We start from the raw sequence: 20,165 nt of genomic DNA, 5'->3' as shown, positions 1-20,165 counted from the left end.
CTCAGAGAAAGAGATTTAGTTTAAAATGTAATTCTCAAAAGGTTGGGGTCTGAATTATTGCCTCCCATGTTTTCAGTACTCCAGCACCCTCCCCTTGGGAGAATAACGACACTGAAATGTTTTATGAGATTAGAGAACACATTGGGTGGTATCTTAGACCATTCCTCCATACAGAATCTCTCCAGGTCCTTGATTTATTTAGTCTGTCTTATGGACTGCCCTGATCAATTCAAACCACAGGTTTTCAATGGAGTTAAAGTCCGAAGACTGAGATGGCCATTGAAAATGTTGATTTTGTGCCCAATTAACCATTTCTTGGTGGATGTTGATGTGTTTTGCTGGAAGATCCTCTTATGGCCAAGTCTCAGCCTCCTAGCAGAGAGGTAACCAGGTTTTGGGCTAAAATATCCTAGTAGTGGGTAAAGTTAATTTATTTATTTCATACAGTAATTTTAGCTCATCTTTATCAAGGGTATCAATAACTAGGTGCTTATTTTGATATCTAGTTATTTGACTGAATCAGAAATACAGATGTGGAGTAGAGGTTAAGTTTGTTTTAAATTCTCAATAAAAAAATCTGAACTAATCAAACAACACTTGTTGCTCTTTGTACGTGTTGATATAATATTCATATTTAATGGAGAGAAAAAAACGTTTCCCTAAACTGCTTTATAATATTATAATTCAATGAAGAATAAAAAAAGTTTTCCCTCCTCAACTGCGTTTCCTCCCTCCAGACAGCAGATGGCGATATGTGTCTTTCAGGCGATGTTTCTAGTGTGACGTATAATTTAGTGGACGGAACGCTTCTTCAACAACTGCAGCCACCTCGGTAGCTCGCTAGCCGACAAAGTCGGAACATTCAAGTTCTTTAGACAATTTCGTGGTTTATTTGTCACTATGATTTAAACATACTTATGTGGAAACAACTTGCTACCCCATTTAATTTAATATTTACGTTGTAAGTCAACTAGCTGGCTGGTTAAGTTAGCATTAGCCTAGCTAGCTAACATCCCCGACCATGAGTTCACTAATCTACTCTCCTCCTGCTAAAGAAGAGGAGGTCTGCTGGACGGAGAAAGAAGCTCTCGTGAAAGAGGAGGAGGAAGAGGAGGCTGTTACAATACAAAAACAAGTAGAGGGTGAGGCTGTTACCGTGAAAAAAGAAGAGAAAGACGTTACAGTGAAAGAAGAGGAAGACGCGTTCAGAGTGAAAGAGGAGGAGGATGTTACTGTGAAAGAAAAGGAGGAAGATGCAGTTTTTGGAGTGAAAGATGAAGAGGGGGAGATTACTGTCACATTAGAGGAGGACGAAGAAGAGAAGACTGGAGAACTGATTAACACTAGTAAATACAGTGAGTACTATCTAATAAAACAGGGACATTGATCTGATTAACACCAGTAAATACAGTGAGTACTATCTAATAAAACAGGGACATTGATCTGATTAACATCAGTAAATACAGTGAGTACTATCTAATAAAACAGGGACATTGATCTGATTAACACCAGTAAATACAGTGAGTACTATCTAATAAAACAGGGACATTGATCTGATTAACACCAGTAAATACAGTGAGTACTATCTTATAAAACAGCGACATTGATCTGATTAACACCAGTAAATACAGTGAGTACTATCTAATAAAACAGGGACATTGATCTGATTAACACCAGTAAATACAGTGAGTACTATCTTATAAAACAGGGACATTGATCTGGTTAACACCAGTAAATACAGTGAGTACTATCTAATAAAACAGGGACATTGTTCTGGTTAACACCAGTAAATACAGTGAGTACTATCTTATAAAACAGGGACACAAACTCTGCAGTTGTTGAACTAATGTGTGATTTTTAAAAGGGCATTCTACACTCAAATATGTTTTTGTACTGTATGAATTGTTCATGACGTCCTTTCCTGTTGAAAAGTGATATAAATACAGTAAATTATAAACACACTAAAGGGAAACAAATAAATGTTTTGAGCAAAATAGTTTTTTTAGACAACTGCAAACTAGAAGGGGTGAGTGATGTCATAGTAAGGCCTTCAATGAGTTGGCTTGATGGGAAGTCGTGATGTCATCCAATAGGAGACTAATATTCATGTGAATATTCATTATTCTTTTTAAAATCCTTCCTGTTCTGTCAAGTATGTTGTTGATCATTGCTAGAAAGCCATTTTCAAGTCTTGCCATAGACTTTCAAGACAATTTAAGTCCAAACTGTAACTAGGCCACTCAGGAACATTCAATGTCATCTTGGTAAGCTCCTCCAGTGTAGATTTGGCCTTGTGGTTTAGGTTATTGTCCTGTTAGGACAGTTTTTTGTATTCAGATCTCTGAAATGCTCTCTACCTATGTAACATTTAGTGTCTCCTTGTGTTACGCTGGGAAAACAGTTTTCATGGGCACAGAAATACTAAATAATTTCAGAGTTTGCTAAATCCAATGGTAAAAACCGAGAGTCACCTTAACTTTATTGACAACACCCAAATGGATACTGTCATTAATGCGGTTCTTCAATAATTACACATAATACTTAATACTGTAGCTGTTTAGTTACAGTCACATGTTCAACTATCATCAGCTGATCCAGGAAATCATTTTCTGAATGACAGTCACATGACAAACATCACGACATGCAACAACAACCAAAGTGCTTCTTCATTCATTACTCTGGTAAAGACAGTTATGCTGTGCTGCACATTGGATCCAACATCCCTAACAAATTCATGTTTATAATGTGCTATTGTCTGGTTGATGTACTGTAGGGTCTCGTTAGTCTGTCTGGACACAGAGATACTTCGCTCATAATGTGTAGAGAACTGTTCCTTGATGGATAGGCTATTGTACAACACACAGAGCTATTTTCCTATATTCAGGACATTTAGAATGACAACACATTACAGAGTAGCCTAGTGGGATTATTCACAAAATCATCTGGTGATCAGGTTATGAAATGTCATGACAAAGACATGTTAGTTTCCATGTTTCACCTGAAATATTAAATGATTTATAGTCCTAGGTCTATGTTATTGTTAGGTGAAGTTATGGGTCCTACAGTAGGTCTATGTTATTGTTAGGTGAAGTTATGGGTCCTACAGTAGGTCTATGTTGTTGTTAGGTGAAGTTATGGGTCCTACAGTAGGTCTATGTTGTTGTTAGGGGAAGCTATGGGTCCTACAGTAGGTCTATGTTATTGTTAGGTGAAGTTATGGGTCCTACAGTAGGTCTATGTTATTGTTAGGTGAAGTTATGGGTCCTACAGTAGGTCTGTGTTGTTGTTAGGTGAAGTTATGGGTCCTAAAGTTGGTCTATGTTGTTGTTAGGTGAAGTTATGGGTCCTACAGTAGGTCTATGTTGTTAGGTGAAGTTATGGGTCCTACAGTAGGTCTATGTTATTGTTAGGTGAAGTTATGAGCCAATTTGTTAAACACTTGGTGTACAAACCCTCATTGTCAGGCTGATGGAAAAGCCAAAGAGCATTTTACTGGTTGAAGTGTTTTTTAAGTATAAAGCAGTTGATTTGCGACAATAACACAAACATATTAAGCAGGAGATTCAAACGAGCCTTACAATTATAATCCAAAGTAATGTGAAATGCACTCATAAGCAACCTGGAAAAGGAGGCTAATTTTGCTGTCAGCCTATGAGAACTCCCCTGAGTTTTCCCCCATGGTGGTGAATTAGTGAATAGACACAGAGCTTAATGTGAGTTTCCTTGAGTAGCACTCCTGATAGTGTGCTGTAATATTCAGAATACATTGTGAAAAATTTAAATCTTTGCTCACCATTTTTGCTCCATGCAGATATACTACATCCATAACTAGTGGTTTCCTCATTACCAGATATACTACATCCATAACTAGTGGTTTCCTCATGACCAGATATACTACATCCATAACTAGTGGTTTCCTCATTACCAGATATACTACATCCATAACTAGTGGTTTCCTCATTACCAGATATACTACATCCATAACTAGTGGTTTCCTCATTACCAGATATACTACATCCATAACTAGTGGTTTCCTCATTAGTTAAATGATTTGACCATTAAGACAGTTAACAGAAGTCAACTGTTGTACAACTTCATGGGTATGATCTGGGCATCACCTTTTACCTCAAATAAACAGTGGATTTCTGTTGTTGTGGGCCTTTAACCATCTGTCTGACTTTGTTGTTCTCACAGGAGAGAGACGTGACTATCGGGGATCCTCTGGGGAGCCTCAACAACCTCATGATGCTGACAGGGCAGAGAAGAGTCTCTCCACATCAGAACACCTCAAGAAACGCCAGCGGAGAACCACAGGGAAAAGATCTCACCGCTGCTTTGACTGTGGGAAAAGATGCACCTCATCAGGCATTATATCACACCGGAGAATTCACACAAGGGATAATTCTCACTGCTGCTCTGATTGTGGGAAATTTTTTAAATCTTCATCAGAACTCAAAATACACCTGAGAAATCACACAAAAGGAAACCTTACTTCTGCTCTGACTGTGGGAAGAGTTTTCCTCTGTCAACCAGCCTGATATCACACCAGAGAACACACACAAGAGAGAAACCTTATAGCTGTGATCAATGTGGGAGGAGTTTTCCTATTTTAATCACCCTGATATCACACCAGAGAACACACACAGGAAAGAAACCGTATAGCTGTGATGAATGTGGGAAGAGTTTTGCTTCACCTGGCGGCCTGACAGCACACCAGAGAACACACACAGGAGAGAAACCTTTTGGCTGTAATCAATGTGGGAAGAGTTTTACTCTGCTAAGCAGCCTGATATACCACCAGAAAACACACACGGTAGAGAAACCTTATAGCTGTGCTCAATGTGGGAAGAGTTTTACTTGTTCTAGCATGCTGACTAGACACCATAGAACACACACAGGAGAGAAACCTTATAGCTGCAATCAATGTGGGAAGAGATACTCTCAAAAACGTTCTCTGATTAAACATCAGAAAATACATGAAGGAGTTGTTCCATGATATCAATGAATTAATGTCACAATGTAGAATGTTTAAACATTGTAGTAGGTGTATATTAATGATGTCACAATGTAGAATGTTTAAACATTGTAGTAGGTGTATATTAATGATGTCACAATGTAGAACCCTAAACGTTTGTCCCCTGTTCTATTGATTTCAGCATGATATGGATATTAGCCTCAGGGGGAAAATCCAGGCTCTGAAATGGAAGAGTTACTATTTTTATGATTTAACAAAAAGTGACTAACAAAAAAAGAGTTGTGTTACACTTACCATGTTGGTGACCCACTGGAATCAAAATGCAACACTTCAAAATGTAGCCAGCTGTTTTCTACAAATTGTCCTCTAACCAGGGATGTACACATTATTCCCAGATTTCATGTGGTTTTTGAGCTGTTTGTTTTAACAGGACATGCAACCTCATCTCCCTCCTCTCGGTACAATTGATTTCAACATGATATCGATGAGTGATGACAAATAAGTTCCTTTGTTTAGCGACCCCTACATTTAAATGTATCACTCCAAAATGTAGCTGACTGTCTTCTTCAGGTTGTCCTCTAACCAGTGAGGTAAAATATATCTCCCATTTCCATGTGTTTATTTTTTAGTTGTGTTAGTTTCAACAGCATGTACAACCTGATTTCCCCCCTAATCGATATCAGTGATTTATTGCTACTTATCAAATCAACAGCGTTTTTGGTGCTTGTGCCGTTTAAAAGCTGCTTGTTTTAAAAAATACAAGTACTATGATTATTGTGGCAGATGTTTGTGTATATAGCACATGTTATGTTTAGGTTTTCAATTTATCCCAAACTGTTTCTGCTTATTGGTTATTGATTTGGACACGTTAAAACTGTTTTGACATTGGGGATATCCCATCTAGCAACATGTCATTGAAAAGACGTTGAAAAGAAGACTATGCCCCGTTTTTTCAGTGACTTGAAAACAACTTAATTTCAACTTAGTTGCAGGTAGCCTAGTGGTTAGACCGTTGGGCCGTCATTGAAAATCAGAATTTGTTCATAACTGACTTATTGACAATTATTGCCTACCGGGGAACAGAGGGTTAACTGCCATGTTCAGGTGCAGAACGACAGATTTACCTTGTCAGCTCGCGATTCAATCCAGCAACCTTTCGGTTACTGTTAAATGAAGGTTAAAATAAAGAAATAAATACACATGGACGCAGTATAATCATTTGGTCTGTAATCAATTTTATTAACAATCCTACATCACTCCAGTATTTCTTCACAACATTCAAGCGTTGTCTTTATTCCACTACTGAAGAAGCATGTCTCAAATCACCTCATATTTCAAACAAAGTATACATGTTTTATTATTCCATGCCTCACCATTAAGTTAATTATTGCCAATACATATTAACCAAGGGGTGTACATTTGATCACAATTTATTTTGACTTTTTCCATATTGGAGATACGGATAGTTTTGTTTGGGCTCGTTCCAAGTGGACCAGAGTTCTAGAAGCTAGTGAGTTTTAGGAAGACGAGAGTTCTAGAAGCTAGTGAGTTTTAGGAAGACGAGAGTTCTAGAAGCTAGTGAGTTTTAGGAAGACGAGAGTTCTAGAAGCTAGTGAGTTTTAGGATTCTATAGAAAGAAGAGAAAAAGGAGAAAAAAATATTTCAATTGTATATTATTATTTAGAAATAAGTGTGTTTTTCTTGTTTTTAATTGTTGACAGCCAGTAGACACCATGTTTATATTGGTGAAGGTGAAGCATTGTAGTTGATTATAATATGAAATGGAAGTTGTTTTCTGTTGGTGGTGAGCAAACTTGTCCATCAAAAATATAGGATATATTTGTTGTCTTAAGGTGTTACAGGCTTTGGTTTTTCCATTTATGTTTTGAGGTTGGACTTTAGCACGTCTAGCTCGTTAGCACGTCTAGCTCCGTCAGCTCGTCTAGCTCGTTAGCACGTCTAGCTCGTTAGCACTGATTGGTGTCACCTCGTTAGTCAGTATGTGTTACACCTGTGCTGGCTTGTCCATCTCGTTAGTGGGAAGGTGTTTCACCTGAGCTGGTCCAGGTTCTATTTAAGAGTGTCTGGCCCAGTGCTCCAGTTGTCTTGATACATGTGGAGAGTCAACACCTTTAGTTGCTCCACCTTTTTGGTTTACTTCCTGTCTTTAAGTTTGGTGTGGGTTTTTCTTTTGTTTTCCTTTTCTTGGGCAGATTTAGTGGGTCTCATGGTGGGTGTCTTTTAGATCCCAGTTGTTGTTACTAGTCAACTTCCAGTGGACACTGACCCCCATAGTGTCCCAAGCTTATATTTTGGGTTGGATCATGCATCCAATTAACATTTTAATCAATGGCATTTCCTTAGAATGTTCATTAGTCTTTCAGTTTAAGTCTTCTGTTTTTTATCCTCTTATGTTGTGTACTAAATATTTGTTTATTTTCATTGTTTTATCTTTTTCCTGTGAAGCCATTTTGTTGCATCCATGTCTGAAATGTGCTTTATGAATAAAGCTTGATTTTATTTTTACATATAATAAAACAAATGAACCCAATGACTGACCAATCAACAAACTCTTAGTATGAAAAACAGTATCAAGCCTGCTGAAGGCGTGGTGGAGTGGTAAACACCACCCCCGGCTCTACCAGGGGCTTGAGGTGGTCTCCCACAGCTCTGCTTATGTCATGTTCTGTGGCCTTGCTGTTCCATTTATTGACTGTCCCTGCAACACAGAAAGAAACACATTTAGTCATATTATATAAAACACTCAAAGTAATGGATATGGAGCATCTATGGCCTCAGTTACACCTGGCACCTAAATGTGACTTCTGTCATCTGATCACTCCAAGCTGCATTAGGTTCAGATCTACCAGGATGGGCCTTTGACATAGTCTGGATGCAGTCAGGCCACTGAATATACATAAGCAATGTAAGGAGATGGGGTTAATGAGTGAGGAAAAGTATATTTGACACAAATGACCTTCATAATAACAAAGAACATATGTGTGTGCCTGAGGGGAAATTAACTTTAATACAGCCAAAAGGGTGAGAAATTACACCGATATCAGTGGACAATTTGCACTAATGTAAATAAACATAGATGATGGAACATATTCCCTTTAGCTGATGTGATGAACCACTAAGGGGACATAAATATTTACCATCTAAACCATGTGTGACCTCTCACCTCTCTGGCGGTAGAAGTGTTCTTCCTAACCAGTCCCTCAACAGCTCTCTGACTGAGCTCCACCCTCACTGGGTCTTCAGAGGAGAGGAAGGCTGAGGAGGGATGGAAGGATGAATGGATCAGTCAGTCAATAAAGTGTAGAGCTGCTGTCTATGCTGTCTGACAAAATCACTATTTTAGTAGTTCATTAAAGTAAATAAGGCTTTATGACTGCTGAATACCAACTATCAATCACTTAGATCATGTATTTTCAGGTAGAGATACATCCTTGGGACGTCCCTAGCCCGTTGAAGTTGACATTTAAAATGGTTAAGGTAGGGGTTAAGGTTAGGGTTTAGGGTAGGGATGTCCCAAGGATCCCAGATAGCATTGACCATCGTGCATTATTCTGTCTCTTTTACATAGCAGGTGTAAAATAAACACAGACAAGACAAGTAGGCACGCAGTGCATTATGGTCATTGTAGTTTAAAAATAGCATCTAATTATGTAGGGTGACCATACGTCCTCTTTTTCCCGGACATGTCCTCTTTTTGGACCAAAAAAAATGCGTCCGGCCGGGATTTCTAAATCGCCTAAAATGTCCGGGATTCGGCTTTTGCTTCCTACAGTCTCCATTCGTTGTGTGCGTTTTGGGGGTTTTTGCATTGCTTTGACCGCTTTCAAGCGCTCGTACTACGACCGAAACAATTGTTAACGCTGTGATAGCACCACATTCTGTCGACATAGCTCAGAAAGCACTAGAAGACATACCTTACTGTGGTGTTTCTACTGATGGGAGCAATCACGGTGCTGTGAAAATATTCCCTCTGCTTATTCAGTATTTTGATTGGAAGAATGGTGGCGTGCAAAGTAAATTAGTCGAAGTTAAAAACACTCCAAATGAGACAGCTGATACGATCGCGCAATACATCAAAGAAACACTGGAAAATAATGGGATTTTTTCCAAATATATTGTGTTGGCATGTGGACTAATATGTTGTTGAGTTGTGTTCTTACACTGGTACAGTCATGCCCTATGAGAGATGTATGACTGCGCATGTGCGAAAATAAATAAAGTGCATTTTCCCCGTTCTGGTTAAAACACCAATGATGAACATGTGTGTTTATTCCTCCGTTAAGTAAACCGGTATTCCTGTCCTGAAGATGTCAGCACCAACACCGGAGCTACGAGGCCTGCGTCCAAATCGCTAAGCAGTAAACTTCAAAGCAGTGTACTGATGCCTGTATCACTTTATCAGCAGCATGTCATCAATGGCGTCTGAAGCTTCATTTCATCAAACAACCACCTGATTGGTTTGGTATTGGGCTTGTTCGACACTGCAGGCGACTGCCGACTGACTGATCTACAAATTCCCTGTTGCTGCTGTTGAAAGAAGTGTTCCGTCCACTATATATACACGTCACACTAGCATCGCCTTAAAGCCCCACATGATGTATTGTTACACCATGTAGGATCAGTATAGACCTAGTCTGTTCATTATATACATCTACATGATGTATTGTTACACCATGTAGGAGCAGTATAGACCTAGTCTGTTCATTATATACATCTACATGATGTATTGTTACACCATGTAGGAGCAGTATAGACCTAGTCTGTTCATTATATACATCTACATGATGTATTGTTACACCATGTAGGATCAGTATAGACCTAGTCTGTTCATTATATACATCTACATGATGTATTGTTACACCATGTAGGAGCAGTATAGACCTAGTCTGTTCATTATATACATCTACATGATGTATTGTTACACCATGTAGGAGCAGTATAGACCTAGTCTGTTCATTATATACATCGACATTATGTATTGTTACACCATGTAGGATCAGTATAGACCTAGTCTGTTCATTATATACATCTACATGATGTATTGTTACACCATGCTCTTTGTACGTGTTGATATAATATTCATATTTAATGGAGAGGAACAAAACGTTTCCCTAAACTGCTTTATAATATTATAATTCAATGAAGAATAAAAATAGTTTTCCCTCCTCAACTGCGTTTCCTCCCTCCAGACAGCAGATGGCGACATGTGTCTTTCAGGCGATGTTTCTAGTGTGACGTATAATCTAGTGGACGGAACGCTTCTTCAACAACTGCAGCCACCTCGGTAGCTCGCTAGCCGACAAAGTCGGAACATTCAAGTTCTTTACACAATTTCGTGGTTTATTTGCTACTATGATTTAAACATACTTATGTGGAAACAACTAGCTACCCCATTTAATTTAATATTTACGTTGTAAGTCAACTAGCTGGCTGGTTAAATTAGCACTAGTCTAGTCGCTAATGCTAACTAGCTATTATCTCCGACCATGAGTTCACTAAGCTACTCTCCTCCTGTTAAAGAAGAGGAGGTCTGTTGGACGGAGAAAGAAGCTCTGGTGAAAGAGGAGGAGGAAGAGAAAGATGTTACAATACAAAAACAAGTAGAGGGTGAGGCTGTTACCGTGAAAGAAGAAGAGAAAGACGTTACAGTGAAAGAAGAGAAAGACGCGTTCAGAGTGAAAGAGGAGGAAGATGCAGTTTTTGGAGTGGAGGATGAAGTGAAAGAAGATGAAGTCGTTTTTGGAATTAAGGCTGAAGAGGGGTCAATTACTGTCAATGATGAAGAGAAGACTGGAGATCTGATTAACACCAGTAAATACAGTGAGTACTATCTTATAAAACAGGGACATTGATCTGATTAACACCAGTAAATACAGTGAGTACTATCTTATAAAACAGGGACATTGATCTGGTTAACACCAGTAAATACAGTGAGTACTATCTTATAAAACAGGGACATTGATCTGATTAACACCAGTAAATACAGTGAGTACTATCTAATAAAACAGGGACATTGATCTGATTAACACCAGTAAATACAGTGAGTACTATCTAATAAAACAGGGACATTGATCTGATTAACACCAGTAAATACAGTGAGTACTATCTAATAAAACAGGGACATTGATCTGGTTAACACCAGTAAATACAGTGAGTACTATCTAATAAAACAGGGACATTGATCTGATTAACACCAGTAAATACAGTGAGTACTATCTAATAAAACAGGAACATTGATCTGATTAACACCGGTAAATACAGTGAGCACTATCTTATAAAACAGGGACATTGATCTGATTAACACCGGTAAATACAGTGAGTACTATCTAATAAAACAGGGACACAAACTCTGCAGTTGTTGAACTAATGTGTGATTTTTAAAAGGGCATTCTACACTTGAATATGTTTTTGTACTGTATGAATTGTCCATGAAGTCCTCCAGGGATTTTTAAACTTTTCCTGTTGAAAAGTGATATAAATACAGTAAAGTATAAACACACTAATGGGAAACAAATACATGTTTTGAGCAAAATAGTGTTTTTTTAACAACTGCAAACTAGAAGGGGTGAGTGATGTCATAGTAAGGCCTTCAAGGAGTTGGCTTGATGGGAAGTCGTGATGTCATCCAATAGGCGACTGATCTTCATGTGAATATTCATTATTCTTTTTAAAATCCTTCCTGTTCTGTCAAGTTGTTTGTTGATCATTGCTAGAAAGCCGTTTTCAAGTCTTGCCATTGACTTTCAAGATGATTTAAGTCCAAACTGTAACTAGGCCACTCAGGAACATTCAATGTCATCTTGGTAAGCTCCTCCAGTGTAGATTTGGCCTTGTGGTTTAGGTTATTATCCTGTTAGGACGGTTTTCTGTATTCAGATCTCTGAAATGCTCTCTACCTACGTAACATTTAGTGTCTCCTTATGTTACGCTGGCAAAACAGTTTTTATGGGCACAGAAATCCTAAATCATTTCAGAGTTTGCTAAATCCAATGGTTCTAACCGAGAGTCACCTTAACTTTATTGACAACACCCAAATAGATACTGTCATTAACGTCGTTCTTCAATAATTACACATAATACTTAATACTGTAGCTGTTTAGTTACAGTCACATGTTCAACTATCATCAGCTGATCCAGGAAATCATTTTCTGAATGACAGTCACATGACAAACATCATGACATGCAACAACAACCAAAGTGCTTCTTCATTCATTACTCTGGTAAAGACAGTTATGCCGTGCTCCACGTTGGATCCAACATCCCAAACAAATGTATGTTTATAAAGTGTTATTGTCTGCTTGATTTACAGTAGGGTCTTGTTAGTCTGTTTGGACACAGAGATACTTAGCTCATAATGTGTAGAGAACTGTTCCTTGATGGATAGGCTATTGTTCAGGACATTTAGAATGACAACACATTACAGAGTAGCCTAGTGGGATTATTCACAAAATTATCTGGTGATCAGGTTATGAAATGTCACGACAAAAACATTTTAGTTTCCATGTTTCACCTGAAATATTAAATGATTTATAGTCCTAGGTCTATGTTATTGTTAGGTGAAGTTATGGGTCTTACAGTTGGTCTATGTTATTGTTAGGTGAAGTTATGGGCCAATTTGTTAAACACTTAGTGTACAAACCCTCATTGTCAGGCTGATGGCAAAGCCAAAGAGCATTTTACTGGTTGAAGTGTTTTTTAAGTATAAAGCAGTTGATATGCGACAATAACACAAACATATTAAGCAGGTGATTCAAGCGAGTCTTACAATTATAATCCATATTTAATGTGAAATGCACTCATAAGCAACCTGGAAATGGAGGCTATATTTGCTGTCAGCCTATGAGAACTCCCCTGAGTTTCCCCCACGGTGGTGAATTAGTGAATAGACACAGAGCTTAATGTGAGTTTCCTTGAGTAGCACTCCTGATCTTGTGCTGTAATATTCAGAATACATTGTGAAAACTAAAATCTTTGCTCACTATTTTTTGCTCCAGGCATATATACTACATCCATAACTAGTGGTTTCCTCATTACCAGATATACTACATCCATAACTAGTGGTTTCCTCATTACCAGATATACTACATCCATAACTAGTGGTTTCCTCATTAGCAGATATACTACATCCATAACTAGTGGTTTCCTCATTACCAGATATACTACATCCATAACTAGTGGTTTCCTCATTACCAGATATACTACATCCATAACTAGTGGTTTCCTCATTACCAGATATACTACATCCATAACTAGTGGTTTCCTCATTACCAGATATACTACATCCATAACTAGTGGTTTCCTCATTACCAGATATACTACATCCATAACTAGTGGTTTCCTCATTACCAGATATACTACATCCATAACTAGTGGTTTCCTCATTAGCAGATATACTACATCCATAACTAGTGGTTTCCTCATTACCAGATATACTACATCCATAACTAGTGGTTTCCTCATTAGCAGATATACTACATCCATAACTAGTGGTTTCCTCATTACCAGATATACTACATCCATAACTAGTGGTTTCCTCATTACCAGATATACTACATCCATAACTAGTGGTTTCCTCATTACCAGATATACTACATCCATAACTAGTGGTTTCCTCATTACCAGATATACTACATCCATAACTAGTGGTTTCCTCATTACCAGATATACTACATCCATAACTAGTGGTTTCCTCATTAGCAGATATACTACATCCATAACTAGTGGTTTCCTCATTACCAGATATACTACATCCATAACTAGTGGTTTCCTCATTAGCAGATATACTACATCCATAACTAGTGGTTTCCTCATTACCAGATATACTACATCCATAACTAGCTGTTTCCTCATTAGCAGGGAGGTGTTTCTGCAATCAAATTGTGTGCGCATTGCCCTCGTGCTGCAATTTTAGCAAACACAGGGCCTATATTGGAAACCAAAAGTCATCTGGCGCACTGCTTAGGATTTCAACAACTTTAATAACTTATTTCTAGTTACTACTAATGTGAAAACAAGACAAAATGTGATTGTTGCTAAGTTAACTGTCTTAATGGTCAAATCATTTAACAGAAGTCAATTGTTGTACAAGTTCATGGGTATGCTCTGGGCATCACCTTTTACCTCAAATAAACAGTGGATTTCTGCTGTCGTGGGCCTTTAACCATCTGTCTGACTTTGTTCTCACAGGAGAGAGACGGGACTATTGTGGATCCTCTGGGGAGCCTCAGCAACATCATGATGCTGATGAGGCAGAGAAGAGTCTCTCCAGATCAGAACTCCTCAAGAAACACCAGCAGAGACCCACAGGGAAGAGAACTCACTGCTGCTCTGACTGTGGGAAAAGATTAAACTCTTCACTAGGCCTTAAAATACATCAAAGAATTCACACTGGGGAGAAACCTTATGGCTGTGATCAATGTGGGAAGAGTTTTACTGACTCTAGCAGTCTGACTCAACACCAGAGAATACACACAGGAGAGAAACCTTATAGCTGTGATCAATGTGGGAAGAGTTTTTGTCAATCTAGCCATCTGACAGTGCACCAGAAAAGACACACAGGAGAAAAACCTTATAGCTGTGGTCAATGTGGGAAGAGTTTTGTTCAATCTAGCCATCTGACTCAACACCAGAGAACACACACACGAGAGAAACCTTATAGCTGTGGTCAATGTGGGAAGAGTTTTACTAAATCTAGCAGTCTGACTAAACACCAGAGAATACACACAGGAGAGAAACCGTATAGCTGTGATCAATGTGGAAAGAGTTTTACTAAATCTAGCAGTCTGACTAAACACCAGAGAATACACACAGGAGAAAAATCTTATAGCTGTGGTCAATGTGGGAAGAGTTATGTTAAATATGCACATCTGACGCTACACCAGAGAACACACACAGGAGAAAAACCTTATAGCTGTGGTCAATGTGGGAAGAGTTTTGTTCAATCTAGCCATCTGACTCTACACCAGAGAATACACACAGGAGAGAAATCTTATAGCTGTTGTCAATGTGGAAAGAGTTTTGCTGCATCTGGCAGTCTGACTCGACACCAGAGAACACATACAGGAGAGAAATCTTATAGCTGTTGTCAATGTGGAAAGAGTTTTGCTGCATCTGGCAGTCTGACTCGACACCAGCGAGTACACACAGGAGAGAAACCATTCCACTGTTCAGATTGTGGGAAAAGATTCTCAACTTCACAGAATTTGAAGACGCACCAGAGAACACACACAGGAGAGAAACCTTTTAGCTGTGATCAATGTGGGAAGAGTTTTACTACATCTAGCAGTCTGACTAAACACCAGAGAATACACACAGATGATAAACCTTATAGCTGTGATCAATGTGGGAAGAGTTTTGTTAAATCTACACATCTGACAGTGCACCAGAGAACACACACAGGAGAGAAACCTTATAGCTGTACTCAATGTGGAAAGAGTTTTACTAAATCTAGCAGTCTGACTCTACACCAGAGAATACACACAGGAGAAAAACCTTATAGCTGTGATCAATGTGTGAAGAGATACTTTGATAAAAGATCTCTGATCAAATATTAGAAAATACATTAAGGAGTTGTTTCATGATATCAATGAATTAATGTCACAATGTAGAATGTTTAAACATTGTAGAAGGAGTATTTTAATGATGTCACAATGTAGAACCCTAAATGTTTGTCCCCTGTTCTATTGATTTCAACATGATATGGGTATTAGCCTCAGGGGGAAAATCCAGGCTCTGAAATGGAAGAGTTACTATTTATGAGATTTAACAAAAAGTGACTAACACAAAAAGAGTTGTGTTACACTCACCACGTTGGTGACGCACTGGAATCACAATGCAACACTTCAAAATGTAGATAGCTGTTTTCTACAAATTGTCCTCTAACCAGGGATGTACACATTATTCCCAGATTCCGTGTGGTTTTGGAGCTGTTAGTTTTAACAGGACTTGCAACCTCATCTCCCTTCTGTCACACAAATGATTTTAGCGATGAGTTATGACAAATAAGTGTTGTGTTCCTTTGTTTAGGGACCCCTAAATTTAAATGTTTCACTCCAAAATGTAGCTGACTGTCTTCGGCAGGTTGTCCTCTAACCAGTGAGGTAAAATATATCTCCCATTTCCATGTGTTTTTTAGTTGTGTTAGTTTCAACAGCACGTACAACCTGATTTCCCCCCTAATCGATATCAGTGATTTATTGCTACTTGTCAAAACAACAGTGTTTCTGGTGCTTGTGCAGTTTATAAGGTGCTTGTTTTTAAAAAGTAATATGATTATTGTGGCAGATGTTTGTGTATATAGCACATGTTATGTTTAGGTTTTCAATTTATCACAAACTGTTTCTGCATATTGGTTATTGATTTGTACATGTTAAAACTGTGTTTTGACATTGGGGATATCCCACCTAGAAAAATGTAATTGAAAATACTTTGAAAAAAGGACTATGCAACCAAATATTTATTTATGCAACCAACTGACAATTTTTGGTACAATTATATTGACATTGTTGCCCTGCTATTAGAATATCAGGGTTCATTCTCAGATGTGCCAACCCAAATGTACTATAGCATGACATTGGGGACTGGGCCCCGATCCAACAACATGCCTATCTAGTGAACCCTGAGAAGAGAGAGAAGCTCGAAATCAGACATGTCCGTGGTGAGGACAACTTGGTTGCTGATTGTGGGCAGTTAAAAAGTTTTGCGTTAGCCAGTGCGTTGCCATTGATTACAATTTATTTTGACTGGTTTTTTGGCGATGAGTTTTATCTCTTATTCTTTTCTGTATTTTTCATTCCAAGGGGACCAGAGTTCTAGAAGGGGGAAAAAATATAAAAAATCCAGAAGCGTTTTAGGAAGACAAGGTTTTTTTCTTGTTTTTAATTGTTGACATCCAGTAGACACCATGTTTATATTGGTGAAGGTGAAGCATTGTAGTTGATTATAATGTGAAATTGAAGTTGTTTTCTGTTGGTGGTAAGCAAACTTTTAAGGTGTTAGTCTTTGGTTTTTCCATTTTGTTTTGAGGTTTGACTTTAGCACGTCTAGCTCGTTAGCACGTCTAGCTCGTTAGCACGTCTAGCCCGTTAGCACGTCTAGCTCGTTAGCACGTCTAGCTCCGTCAGCACGTCTAGCTCGTTAGCACGTAGGACGCACTGATTGGTGTCACCTCGTTAGTCAGTATGTGTTACACCTGTGCTGGCTTGTCCATCTCGTTAGTGGGAAGGTGTTTCACCTGAGCTGGTCCAGGTTCTATTTAAGAGTGTCTGGCCCAGTGCTCCAGTTGTCTTGATACATGTGGAGAGTCAACACCTTTAGTTGCTCCACCTTTTTGGTTTGCTTCCTGTCTTTAAGTTTGGTGTGGGTTTTTCTTTTGTTTGCCTCTTCTTGGGCAGATTTAGTGGGTCTCATGGTGGGTGTCTTTTAGGTCCCAGTTGTTGTTACTCGTCAACTTTCAGTGGACACTGAGAGCAAAATTGCAAGATTATGTTATAATACTTTTATTGCATCAAATGGTTGTTTTATGCAACAGATTAGAGGGTTCTTAGAACTATTGTGTCTGTGTTCTACTGAGGATGGGCCTCTGGGAGAAAACACTGACAGGAGATTTACAATGTCTTTTGGGTGATAAAACCTAAAGAGACTGCATTCCAGAGCATGAGATAATGTTTCTGTTCTATATGGTACCAGGGAGAGATGACCCCAGGGCCAGACCCTGGTCTCTACACAAAGAGTACTGTTTTTACAGCAGATACTGTCTGCTGAGAATTATAAGTATCTTTCATACAAATGTTAACCTTGTGACCCGTTCTATACATCTGTTGTTCGTCATGTAGGTTGAAAGGGCTATAAAAGACCTTTGTACTTTTGTCCCGTGGGTCCACCAGCCATCATTATCGTAGGGCACTCAATTGATTCACTTTATATGTGTGTGTTGTATTGACCTGCTCCCTTATAAGTGAATAAAGATTTAGTTTAAGAATAACTCTGACTTGTGTGATAAGTTGGTCTCATTTGATATTAAAGAAATTCACCACATTTGGCGATGGGGATGTGAATCTTGACTTGGTGACCGCTCCTGGTGACCTGGGTAAATGGTGCACCAGAGATCCCTCTAACTTGGGATCTCAGGGAGACCACACTTCAGGAACAGAACAAATGGACCCACCTTTGATCTGAGAGGCAGCGAGCCGAGTGGATACCACATCTCGAACGTAGTTTAAAAAAAGAGGTGAGTGAAACACGCAAAGTGGAGTTTTTAGAAAATCCTCGTAGGCTCTGAGTGTGTATTCCTGTGTCTAGGTGTAAACAGGGCCCAGTCAGGAGGCTCTGAGTGTGTATTCCTGTGTGGAGGTGTAAACAGGGCCCAGTCAGGAAGCTCTGAGTGTGTATTCCTGTGTGGAGGTGTAAACAGGGCCCAGTCAGGAGGCTCTGAGTGTGTATTCCTGTGTGGAGGTGTAAACAGGGCCCAGTCAGGAGGCTCTGAGTGTGTATTCCTGTGTGGAGGTGTAAACAGGGCCCAGTCAGGAGTCTCTGAGTGTGTATTCCTGTGTGGAGGTGTAAACAGGGCCCAGTCAGGAGGCTCTGAGTGTGTATTCCTGTGTGGAGGTGTAAACAGGGCCCAGTCAGGAGGCTCTGAGTGTGTATTCCTGTGTGGAGGTGTAAACAGGGCCCAGTCAGGAGGCTCTGAGTGTGTATTCCTGTGTGGAGGTGTAAACAGGGCCCAGTCAGGAGGCTCTGAGTGTGTATTCCTGTGTGGAGGTGTAAACAGGGCCCAGTCAGTAGGCTCTGAGTGTGTATTGCTGTGTGGAGGTGTAAACAGGGCCCAGTCAGTAGGCTCTGAGTGTGTATTCCTGTGTGGAGGTGTAAACAGGGCCCAGTCAGGAGGCTCTGAGTGTGTATTCCTGTGTGGAGGTGTAAACAGGGCCCAGTCAGGAGGCTCTGAGTGTGTATTCCTGTGTGGAGGTGTAAACAGGGCCCAGTCAGGAGGCTCTGAGTGTGTATTCCTGTGTGGAGGTGTAAACAGGGCCCAGTCAGGAGGCTCTGAGTGTGTGTTCCTGTGTGGAGGTGTAAACAGGGCCCAGTCAGGAGGCTCTGAGTGTGTTTTCCTGTGTGGAGGTGTAAACAGGGCCCAGTCAGGAGGCTCTGAGTGTGTATTCCTGTGTGGAGGTGTAAACAGGGCCCAGTCAGGAGGCTCTGAGTGTGTATTCCTGTGTGGAGGTGTAAACAGGGCCCAGTCAGGAGGCTCTGAGTGTGTATTCCTGTGTGGAGGTGTAAACAGGGCCCAGTCAGGAGGCTCTGAGTGTGTATTCCTGTGTGGAGGTGTAAACAGGGCCCAGTCAGGAGGCTCTGAGTGTGTATTCCTGTGTGGAGGTGTAAACAGGGCCCAGTCAGTAGGCTCTGAGTGTGTATTCCTGTGTGGAGGTGTAAACAGGGCCCAGTCAGGAGGCTCTGAGTGTGTATTGCTGTGTGGAGGTGTAAACAGGGCCCAGTCAGGAGGCTCTGAGTGTGTATTGCTGTGTGGAGGTGTAAACAGGGCCCAGTCAGGAGGCTCTGAGTGTGTATTCCTGTGTGGAGGTGTAAACAGGGCCCAGTCAGTAGGCTCTGAGTGTGTATTCCTGTGTGGAGGTGTAAACAGGGCCCAGTCAGGAGGCTCTGAGGCTGAGTCAGCTATCTCTGTAAACTGGATGAGAACTAGAATCTGTGTTTACTAGTTAAGACCATTTATGATATAGTATAAGATAGTACGGTGCACCTGTAATTTTTTTAAACCTGTAATTGTTTTAAACCTGGACACCAAATGTTCCTGCAGGTTAAAATATTGTTGAAAAACAACTAATTGATTAGGTATGTTTGGGAATAGCATTGTGTGACTGTGATATGAGAGTTGTGTGACTGTGATATGAGAGTTGTGTGACTGTGAAATGAGAGTTGTGTGACTGATATGAGAGTTGTGACTGTGATATGAGAGTTGTGTGACTGTGAAATGAGAGTTGTGTGACTGATATGAGAGTTGTGACTGTGATATGAAAGTTGTGTGACTGTGATATGAGAGTTGTGTGACTGTGATATGAGAGTTGTGTGACTGTGATATGAGTCTTAATCTGTCGTCTGGATAGTAACATATAGAAATATGCTTAATCAGATGATTGAAATGTGGATAATAAGCGGG

At 39.7% G+C, this 20,165-nt stretch overlaps 2 protein-coding genes across 2 annotated transcripts; both read left to right on the top strand.

Annotated features, from left to right (window-relative positions):
- Positions 1-810: 810 nt before the first annotated feature.
- On the top strand, positions 811-4,630 carry LOC145875739 (uncharacterized). The gene is made up of 2 exons (XM_082971563.1): positions 811-1,355; positions 4,195-4,630. The coding sequence occupies exons 1-2, from the start codon at positions 1,022-1,024 to the stop codon at positions 4,536-4,538; spliced, it is 678 nt and encodes a 225-aa protein (XP_082827689.1). The 5' UTR covers positions 811-1,021; the 3' UTR covers positions 4,539-4,630.
- Positions 4,631-7,868: 3,238 nt separating this feature from the next.
- LOC145875735 (uncharacterized) lies at positions 7,869-15,628 on the top strand. The gene is made up of 2 exons (XM_082971559.1): positions 7,869-7,873; positions 14,085-15,628. Exons 1-2 carry the CDS (start codon positions 7,869-7,871, stop codon positions 15,547-15,549), a joined length of 1,470 nt encoding a protein of 489 aa, XP_082827685.1. The 3' UTR covers positions 15,550-15,628.
- The last annotated feature ends 4,537 nt before the right edge of the window (positions 15,629-20,165 follow it).

This window comes from Salmo salar, unplaced genomic scaffold (assembly GCF_965601325.2).
Source record: "Salmo salar unplaced genomic scaffold, fSalSal1 ptg000332l, whole genome shotgun sequence".
Taxonomy (NCBI): Eukaryota; Metazoa; Chordata; class Actinopteri; order Salmoniformes; family Salmonidae; genus Salmo; species Salmo salar.
The sequence above is the reverse complement of the archived record's forward strand: the minus strand, read 5'-3'. Positions and strand labels throughout refer to the sequence as shown.